This window comes from Glycine max, chromosome 13 (genome assembly GCF_000004515.6).
Source record: "Glycine max cultivar Williams 82 chromosome 13, Glycine_max_v4.0, whole genome shotgun sequence".
In the NCBI taxonomy this organism is placed as follows: domain Eukaryota; kingdom Viridiplantae; phylum Streptophyta; class Magnoliopsida; order Fabales; family Fabaceae; genus Glycine; species Glycine max.
The window spans coordinates 41,168,652-41,179,112 of NC_038249.2; the positions used below are offsets into that span (position 1 = coordinate 41,168,652).

The following is a 10,461-nucleotide window of genomic DNA, read 5'->3' on the forward strand; positions in this document are numbered from 1 at the left end:
TCCTCCCTATGAATTACAAGCTGTGTCCCAAACCCAGATGATTGCTCCTTGGTGCACTTACACTACATGACTCATTCACCTTGTTTTAGCTTTGGTGGTAGTTTATAAATTAACCTTCCCTACTTAATAATCAAGAAAAAATAATGATTTTTCCTCCCTCACTACGTATACAATTATACCCTTGACAATTGTTAATCCTTTTGTCTCATCCTACATTGTGTCAAGATATGCCACAACATTAATGAAACAAAACCACGAAAGAGAACCTATATTTTTACACTTTATTTTAATAATTCAAAATTTTCAAGTGAATTCACTTTCTTTCCATTTCTTTCTCCTATACCGAGTGGACCCTACAGGAAACACTTGGCAGTACTAACACATGAAAGAGAACAAGTATAAGATAAGATAGAGGGAAAATTTTTTGTAAAAAATAATGAATAATAGAACTCTTAAACCTGGTATTGACCAAGGTTAATAATATTACATCTTCTCTTCATTAGTCAAAGATAAATTCACAAAACTAAGAGTTAACAAGCAAAACTCGATCAAAAGGAATTGTACAAAGTAAATGGCTGAACAACGTTCCTTCCCATCAACTTGTATCTGTTGTGTCCCTATTATTACACTTGAAACATTTACGCAGCGATATTTTTCTCCCCACAGAGAAAAATAACAAGATGAACACAAAAATACGATAACCAATTGCCATAAGAAACAAAACCAACAAATTTTTCCACTTCGAATTGGTGTCCGGGGAGATATTGTACACATTTTGGAGAGCTTGAAACCCAGATATGGTCCTTACCTGCCCCACTGCAAAGGAGGTTCCTAGGTACTCATTCTCCAATAGCCCCTACCAGATACAGACAAGTAAGTAAATGCTTCAATAAATACACATCTAGGGAAATAAGATGGGATCATTTAAATCAATTATTCTGGTTGATCCTCCTAGCTTTGGAAGTTGAATCCCAACAAAAAATCAGAAACAAACATAAAAGTCTAGTCTACTCAGAATTACTTTCTCTAGGAGCTGTGAATAGAAGATGCAAACACATAAATTTACCTGAATAGAGTAAGTATGAAAGGCTATATATGACATTGGATACACCCACATGGGTCCAGGCAAAGCATTTCGAACTCTAAAATAGCCTGCTGGAAGCATCATGGCCACCTGAAATGGCATACATATGCATCACTGGCTAGTTCAAGAAACAGCTAAAGTTCTTATGTAATCACGACTTTGAGTGAAAATATAGACCAGTAGACTGGTAGTTGAGCAGCATGTAACTTTTGGTTTGCATCTATAATCTATAATAAAGGACAGTGGAACTCACATGTATGCACAACAGTGTCAAGACACTCCAAAACACATCTTGCCACAAAGTAGCCACAACTAGCATAAGTCCTTCATTCACCAACAAAGTCATGAAAAAATTCAGCACAAAGTACATTAACAGGCTGAATTGATCTTCCAACCCAACGAGGAAGTAGAAGACTAGACTTGATGAAATGGAGATGAGAAAAAGAAATGGGATGCTGGACAAGAGCTGTGCAAGTAAGAAAACTAATGTGCTGGAGTGCTGGTTTGATTCTTCACAGGCATATATCTGCAGAAGAGCAAATCACTTTACTTTGTCAACCTTTCAGAGATTACAGCGAAACTGTAGAGAATCCATATTCCAATTCTCAAAGTTAAAACAGATTTATAACATATTGTTTGTAGCATAAAATTATAAAACTTTTGGTAGTGCTAGCGCGTTGTGTGATCCATATTTCAGTGCTTCTAAGTTTAGGTCTAAATTTTTCATGAGTTAGTAAAAATCATTAAATAAATTAAGGCAATATGTTGTGTACTCGACGTCTGTATAGACCAATGCATCAAACAAAAGAAAGGATTGACAATGCAGACAACTTAAAAATGCTTGCCAAATGAACAATTACATTTATTATATGCATATTAAGCACATCAAGGAAAACTAACATTGTGGTGAAGTGAAACAAGCACAAAATTACCTTGATTTCTTTCAAAAGTGCAGGCACCCTAGCAATGCTTAGAAGGGAACAGAATGATACAAATACAAAAATTGCAGCAACTCTTGTCTGCAATTTGAGAGATGTTAAAACTTAGTTGATAAGTATTGTAACAGTATCTAGAAGACTAGAACTTCTGGGATATATAAATGTGGGTATAAACTCTAAGAGATACAAAATGAAAGATAAAGTGCAATTGGCATGTCCCTACTCACCACAACAGAAGACAGAGAATGCCCCAGACCAGAAAATACAGTACCAATACACAGCGTGAGAAGCATGTAAAGAGTAAGATGCAGCCAGTAATAATTCCATTCCCTTGACACAACTAATAAAGATCTCCATGTCAAAACTGCTATCCGAGTGGCATTGCTAGCTTTACCTTTGCTTTTGAGAACTGGACCTTCCTGCAAAATCAAGCATGCTTTAAAAAGTCTCCAAAAGTCAACATCCAACACTAACTGCCTTCTAAATGCAGTAGAGCAGATCAGAATAAAGCCTGAAACAAATTTCTAAGCAGGCTATCATGAGAAGTGCAAGTCCCATATTTCAACAAAATCATCTGTCAGTACAAGTCCCTTTTGAATGGTCTTCAATGAAACACCATCTACTATCTCCAATTGGCCATTAGCATATGCAGAATGTCCCAGTCTCCCAGATTACAAATTTCTAAAAACCTAAATATTTGTAATGTCCCTCAAATGAAGCACAGTTTTCTTACCCATTAGTTCCAAATAAATGATATTTGCCAAACCTATCAATGACTTGCTCGTCCACTTTAAGATGATAGGATTGAATGATCTACTAAATTGTAAATCTTTGACTCTCCTATTAAAAATCCATTAGGCTTACTATGACTAATTGCAACCAAAACTTTCAATCTACCACTAAACTCAATTGTTCAAATGATAGGTAGAAATAATGTATTAAAATCTATAAATTGGCAATTTGTAATATGATTTTGTGAAGGGACCTATCGTGAAATTCCCAGTCCACATTAACAGAAGATCTAACTTGTATAATGTTTCTATTTCAGCAGTTATAGTATACCTTCTCAGTAAGTTTCAGAATCATAGTTTCAACAGCAGCTGCATCCGCTGATGACTTATAAGTTGCTTCGAGAGTGCGTATAGCAACAGCAGTGTCCATGTTCACAGAAGAAAAATCTCCATTGTCATCCTATTATATGATGTGATAATGTCGATAAATTACCATAAAAATATAATAAGAGACATCCAAAATGCATTGAGCACATCAATCATCAATTAACTAGAAACATTCACCTGCCAGTTTTTACACATTGCAATAATCCTGTCAAAATCAGTATTAATTGCACGTAGAAAGTGATCAGAAGGACTTTGCATGATTGGGCAAGGAAATCCAGCATTTGAGAAGTGCTTCATCAACATAAAATTATAGAAGTCAGTAATAAGATACATATTCCAATTTCCATACACATAACAGAGAAGGGTAGAAAAAAAAGGAAGTTCATGATAATCTTGCAAAAGTCATCTTTGATCAAATTTCACTAATAAATACAAAATGGTATCCCTACAAATCATAAAAAAAATCAAAAATCAATGCCCCTTAATTTATTTTAATTTGTAGATTAAAAAGGATTACTAACTCCTCATTAATCAAATTTCATGTGCAAGATTCAAAACGTATAGAAGTTACCTGCAAGCAAGCTAATGTTTCTCCAAAGAAGAGGGTATTTCCATTTGAAAGTAGACATATGCGGTCAAAAAGGCCAAAGACTTCTGTGCTACTCTGATAGATGGTCACTATGAGAGTGTAACCAGTACTTGCAAGTCTCTTCAATGTAACCATCATTAAAAGTGCCGAGACACTTAAGAAAAATAGATAAATAGCAAACAGTTATTAACAAAAAAGGCTCTAAAATATAGAACACAACCAAGCAAATGATAGATAAATATTACAATAAAAGGAATTAAAAGAAGTAAAATACACACCTGTCCAAATGATAAAGAGGTTCATCTATAAATAAAATATGCGGTCTCATCACAAGCTCCCTGGCAATGCTAACAAGCCTTCTCTCCCCACTAGGAAGTCCTTTCATATAACAATGTCCACCTATAAGTTTATTTGCATGATCACCTAAAGACATTGCATGTATAGCATCCTCTACCACACTCTTTTTCTGACAAAAGAAACCAGGAAGCTGAAGAAGAGCTGAATAATACAGAAACTCCCGCACAGTGAGGGATCCAATCAGAGTAGTTTCTCTCTCCACATAACCCTGAAAATTAAGAAACAATTTTCAATATAGATATATAAGTGGAGCAAACTAAAAATAACAATAATTATAAATCAGGTAGGTAAAGAACAAGCCAAAGTCATCCTGTAATCACCCTGTGATCCCAACTTCAAAAACCAAAATTTAGTACTTATGATGCAAATGAACTTCTATAATAGAAAATGCTAATATCTGAAAGACAACTATTGCAATTTCCAAGGATACTTTTAAACTTAAGCATCCATTTTTCAAAAAAAAAGATTATCAGCTTATAATCAATATACAACATGAAAGCATGGATATGATGGATAGGCAAATAAGTTCAATCAGATTGATCACTATAAACCAGTATTACAACTTACAGATTGCATAAAATGACAGAAAGCCAATAATCAGCAATATTATATAGCAGATGGCATTGTGTTCAAATAGCAAAAGTTTCATTTGCATAGTGGTCAAAATATATGATATATATCAATTACTTATGTACAAAAAAAAATAAAGTTAAGTTACATGCATAAAAAAGTTGGCATAATATTAACTCAAAAGTTCAATTGGGCAGAGACTCGCTGGAGACAAGAGGATGCATGCTGCATGCTGCAACCACAACACCCATATCAGCCACAATAGCGGATGGAGTTGCGATTGCAGTTCCAAGGAATTCCACAATGCAATAGCACTGTAGTAGCGCTATAGCAGCTATTAAACAACACTGCTATAAACACAATGGAGATTCAATATTAAACAGCCAATGAGATGCTGAACTCACATATGACCCATAGGGCATTTGTGATTTTGCTCCGTTCACAAATACTTCACCATACATCCTGGCAGAAGGATGCAATCTTCCTGAGGTAAAGAGAAAAATCCATTTTAGCTGTGACTATTCAAATATACATGAGAAGATCACGAAATGCTTAGTAAGAAAGGAAAAAGGAAGCATGCTTCAAAACCTGCAATGGCTCGTAATAAGGTAGATTTCCCTGATTTAGCAGGCCCCATAATTACGGTCATGGTCCCAGGTAACGCATAACCAGTTGAACTCTTAATAACCTTATCAGAGTACTTCCTTTTTCCCTTTATCGTTATGGTCAAATCTTTCCAGGCAACTGAAGCCCCAGCAATTTTCCGCGGAATAACTGCACCCTCCGGTAGACGTGGAGACGGCAGGGACCCACTGTTGAGCTTTGAAAGAGAGGGAGAAGCTGGTGTTGTTGCGACATTAATAGAGTCACCTCCTTCCTCAACTCTAACATCAATATCAGTATCCTCCCACTCAGGTGAATCCTCAAAAGAGATGGGCTGCCTAAGTGAACCAGGTTTACGCAGGTAGAAAAAGTTACTTGATGGCACCCTACTTGCCGGGCTGCTTGCCGACGATGACGAAGATCTATAATTATCTGATTGAGACTGTATTTCTTCCATAGTCTCCAATTTCTTTTTACTGTATATCAAATCTTAAACATCATTTGACATCCAGCAGAATCCCCTTAGTAGCATACTAATTCAACTGTGCAGTCAAACTGCTAGCAATACACATCTCTCATTCACAACATTTTCTGACACAGAACACTATTAACCAACAACCTGCCATTTAAATCCCAAATCAATATTAAAAAAGAAAGAAAAATAAATAAAAGGTACAAAATTAAGGCCAAATCACAAATTTCATCAAGTCTCGTATATGAATCAAAACGCAGACACCACAATGACAACCTGGACAATGCAATGAACTAAAGTGTCACTATCTTTTCACGAAATAGATAGAAACTCACTATTAATGATTAATAATGCAAGGCAAAATGAAACAATAGGCAAAAACCAAGAAGCAAAAAGGGATAAAATTAATGATTAATCATGCAAGGCAAAATGAACAATAGGAGAAAGAAAAGGCAAAATGGGATAAAATTCCAGAAAAAAATTGACAGAACCTTAACAAGTAAAAGGGAGATTGAGGTATGCAAAGAATGCAGGCATGCCCTATTCCTCACTCCTCATCTCCATAAACACAAAACCCATATCTATTACCTACGAAAAGTGAGACAAGTAACCTCAAAATCAAACCTTGCACCCGAGATTTCCCATTAAGATAACCCCTTCTCTCAACTTTGCCATATACAACTCTTTGACATTACTCGTTTACCATTTAGCACAACAAAAAACAAACTTCACAGAACACACTAAACATAAAAACCCAAATAAACAAAGAGGGTAAGAAAAAAAAATGAAGACTCCGCTGTTATTGCCAAGTTAAACTGAGCAACCAACAAAACAAAACCCCACAAAAGCTTCAATCTTTAATGAAGGCCAAAAAGATCAAACCTTAGTTAAAAGAAACAAGGAAAGAAATTGAGAGGAAACAACATGGTACATACCTGTGATCTAGCAAAGCATGTGTCGAGAGAATGTAGAGTTAAAGGGAGAAAGAGAGTGAAGAAGCGGAATGACACTAAACACTAGTCGTGGTTTATATGAGAGAAAGAGAGTGATTTGACCCGCAGAACCCGGGTTTTTTTGTATTGCTTGCTTTCTTTCCTTAGCATTTTCGCATCTCAGTGGCTTGCACTCTCTCTCTCTCTCACACTTTTTTTATCCTCCTTCTTTTATTTCTTTTTCTTTTTACTATTTTTCTCCCCTTCTTGTCTTTTCTTTTATGGTGTGGCTGTAGCACCTATTTAGTGTTTCTTTTTCCTTTTTGTTAAGACAAGTGTTTTGTGCAATGATGTTGGCTTCCGAGTGCCAACACGACAAGGATGGTTGTAACAGCCAATAGATTACTCCGACCCTTTTCAAGTGATCTCATTGCATTGATTCGGTAATAATACCACCTTACCACTTTGCCTCCGGACACCCAAGAGAGTTCTGATTTCTAATACATTGGAGAGCTATACAACTTGATTACAATTTTGGTTTGTTTTTTGTTTTAAAGGATTTATGTAAATTGATTATAGTTAATTAAATAATTGGAAAATTTTCTTGTTCCTGTTGAAAACATAAAGAGAGAGGATGAAAGATTCTATCTTAAGTCAATTCAATATCTTCTCTTAACTCTAACTAATGTAACTTACTCCTATTTATATGTTACCGCGTCAATATATAGGCTCATTCTTACCCCTTATACATGGTATGATATGCATGGTTGTGTATCTTTCATATGTCAAGTTGTGATATCTTTTTTTTTTATCTTGTCATCACATCCTAATGTAGAGTTTCATACAATATCAATTGTCCTTTGACTTTCTCAACCATAAGAGATTGTCTTCCCCCTAGCTTTTGGGTCATGATAATTGATAGCTTGATCCATCTCATCCTTGTGCAACTCGAATCTTAGGACAACAAATAAGTCGAATGGTGTACCTTTCTTAATCGATGTAACTTTGATCAATTAGTAAATCATTCAATAATTTGTAATTATATAATATTTTTTTAAAATTTATCATTACATTGATTACTTTTTTATTATTTTTCAATTTTAATAAAATTTGACCTACACAGTCTTGAGTGAATATAGATATAATTATCGATAAAAATCATATTTTATATCAAATTATAAAATGATATAATAATTAATTAAGTTACATTAATATAATTTAACTCTTTTCAAATTTATATGTATATAGAATTCTATAAATACATGTTTATAGTATTGTTTGACTATAAATTTTTCTGAGAGTTTGAGACCATATCATTCAAGTAATCACTTTATCATCATAAGTATATATTCTTTTCTCTTTGATAAAAAAAAGAAGGTGATTAGTTCCCATTATTGAATGTCGATTAATTGGGTTTGGGTTCAATGAATTTAATTTATAATTTTAAATTTAAATCTTAAATATACAATTTAATTATCTGGTTGTTGTATAGAAAAGATTTGGTTAAAAAAGATAAAATTTATTTCAATAATTTCTACACTTCAAAGGTTAATCATATAATTCGACTCCATCGGAGACGAATACTAAAACATAAAGTCCCTCATACCCTTTGTTTTTATAAAATACTTTATATGGGCTACTCATCAAACTGCGCAAAATGTGTACAACAGTTGATACATATTGACAAAGGCAAAAGAAAAAATTGCGAGCTAGCTAATCATACATGACATGATTTGTCGGACCCATATTATAATATTCAGCTTCCATTCAATTAAGTAACAGAATGTTCAAGCACATACCAGCTAGGCTTCTCTTCTCTTTTTTCTTTCTGCTGGCAACCCTGCGGACAAAGTTGAACAATGAGTTATGTGTTTTTCATCTTTATAGTATTTATTTTTATTTTTTTCATACCTCATGTATTTTCACATGAGTTTCAGTTTTATATAGGTGGCAAATTTTCGTACCAAATATTTAATACATTTGGATATCAAGACTGACTCGAATTCAAGATGAAAAAAAATATGTGTACGTACACAAAAGATAAACTTTTTTTAGGTACTGTAATTAGGATATTTGTTTATCTCATAAAACTCTAAAATATGTCAACATATTTCATTTTTTTTTAGTAAACTATGAGATCAAGTTTTTTTTTTTTTTCTAACCTGAAAGTATTTAAGATTTCTTATTTGATCATGAAATTAATTATTTTCTATCATATTAATCTATTTTAAAGTAAAATAATATTTTTAATTGTGATTTAATGTTCAAATTCTAAATCCTGATTAAAGAATCCATGTGTCAAATTATTTTTGCCAACAACTATAAGATTAATTCTTAATTTAGAGTATACATACACTTAATTTTTTTCTTCTTCTCAATAGTGTCTTATGCAATAATCAAACCCAAATTTGAGTTAAGTGACACTTATCTAGTATGAACAAACTTTTTTTTCAATCCGAGTTAAAGCTTTCTACAATCAAAATCGAACACGCATTTATGCTGCACGTTTTCTGCCATCCAGAGCAATAATGATACGTTATTATTATTATTATTTTTGGACAAAAGATACGTTATTCCTTGTTTGCAATAAGAGCCAAGAATGAGTTCAATTACAGTAATTTCTTGTTTCCATACCTGCACCTCATCGATTTATTGACAATTTATTGATAAAAATTATGTTTACTTGTTAAAGTGAAACTCGACTTTTCATATGTTTAAATGATTAATGGCTTGATTTATAATATTATTAATTTTTTAGAAAAAATAATTCAATTTCGTAAGGAGTATAACTTAGTCTGGCCAAATTTGTACTTGCCCTTGACATTTGTCACGAGCCAAGCTTAAAAAAATTGTACGATTTCTTAATGACTGAATCTTATTCAATAGGATTTATTACTCTCTTAATTGACAAATATGATTTTATGGAGAATCTTATAGGTTCGTATTATTAGTTATAGCCTATTAAAAATGTCTTATTAGTTATAACAAAATGAAAAGATGTTGAAGGGACCATCTAAGAACGGCTAGGGATACAAGAATAACTATGTCACGGATTCAACTTTTTTTTCTTCTTTTTTTGCTTACAGATTTAACGTTTTTATCTCATCACTGTCAGCATCGCACAATTAGTATAGTTCATGCCATTTTTTTTATCGGCATTGATATATGCAATGACATTAGACACGTTAATTATAATTATAACTTGTATGAGATTCTTTCTTTCTTTTTTCGTCAAATATTGAGAGGCTTATTCACGAAGCTTTTATCGGAGCAGACTTGTATTTTAAGGGAGAATTATGACAACATAGCAATCATTGCAGTACATGGTAGCAATAATTTATCATAATGTTCGCAGTATTTAAAATAATCAAGACCACCAATTTTAGTATAACTTTTTTTAATCTTTTTATTCAACAAAAAAATTTCATCAGTTCTGTTGCAAGTGCTACTTATTAGCATCATTCTATTTTTTTTTCCTACATATTCTTTTAACATTCCGATATAGTTTTCCTTTTGTTTGTTTTGCTTGTTTTTGTTGGATTTTTGGTCCACTTGTTTGTTTTTGTAATAGAAACGAATTGGGCCTTAAGATGTACTAGTTGGTCCTCAAGGTAATACAGGCCGACCCCAACCCAGTAGCCCAATTCAGGTTGGGCTTTTAAAACCAAAGGCCCACAAAAAACAATACCTTTCTTGTAAAACAAGACTTTTTTTTTTTTATTTAAATAGAGAAAAAAACCTTGAAAAAAAAAATACCAAACCTTCTTGGTTCTGAACTTTCTTTGTTGCGTTGTGAAT

General features: G+C 33.1%; 1 protein-coding gene across 1 annotated transcript; it reads right to left on the reverse strand.

Annotated features, from left to right (window-relative positions):
- Positions 1-446: 446 nt before the first annotated feature.
- Positions 447-6,935, reverse strand: LOC100799773 (ABC transporter G family member 3). The gene is made up of 12 exons (XM_003543406.5): positions 6,667-6,935; positions 5,245-5,878; positions 5,061-5,140; positions 4,008-4,294; positions 3,712-3,883; positions 3,318-3,431; positions 3,085-3,213; positions 2,250-2,441; positions 2,017-2,103; positions 1,338-1,610; positions 1,067-1,174; positions 447-856 (listed from the first exon to the last, which is right to left on the reverse strand). The coding sequence occupies exons 2-12, from the start codon at positions 5,714-5,716 to the stop codon at positions 596-598; spliced, it is 2,175 nt and encodes a 724-aa protein (XP_003543454.1). The 5' UTR covers positions 5,717-5,878; positions 6,667-6,935; the 3' UTR covers positions 447-595.
- Between the last annotated feature and the right edge of the window lie 3,526 nt (positions 6,936-10,461).

What these genes read in the sequence shown, in the direction of transcription:
- LOC100799773 (XM_003543406.5), bottom strand. Translation starts at nt 5,716, where the DNA reads ATGGAAGAAATACAGTCTCAATCAGATAATTATAGATCTTCGTCATCG. An exon ending in AAATGCCCTATGGGTCATAT is followed by an intron (nt 4,295 to 5,060) that starts GTGAGTTCAGCA and finishes CTTAATTTTCAG; the next exon opens with GGTTATGTGGAGAGAGAAAC. An exon ending in CCTCTTTATCATTTGGACAG is followed by an intron (nt 3,884 to 4,007) that starts GTGTGTATTTTA and finishes ATTTTTCTTAAG; the next exon opens with TGTCTCGGCACTTTTAATGA.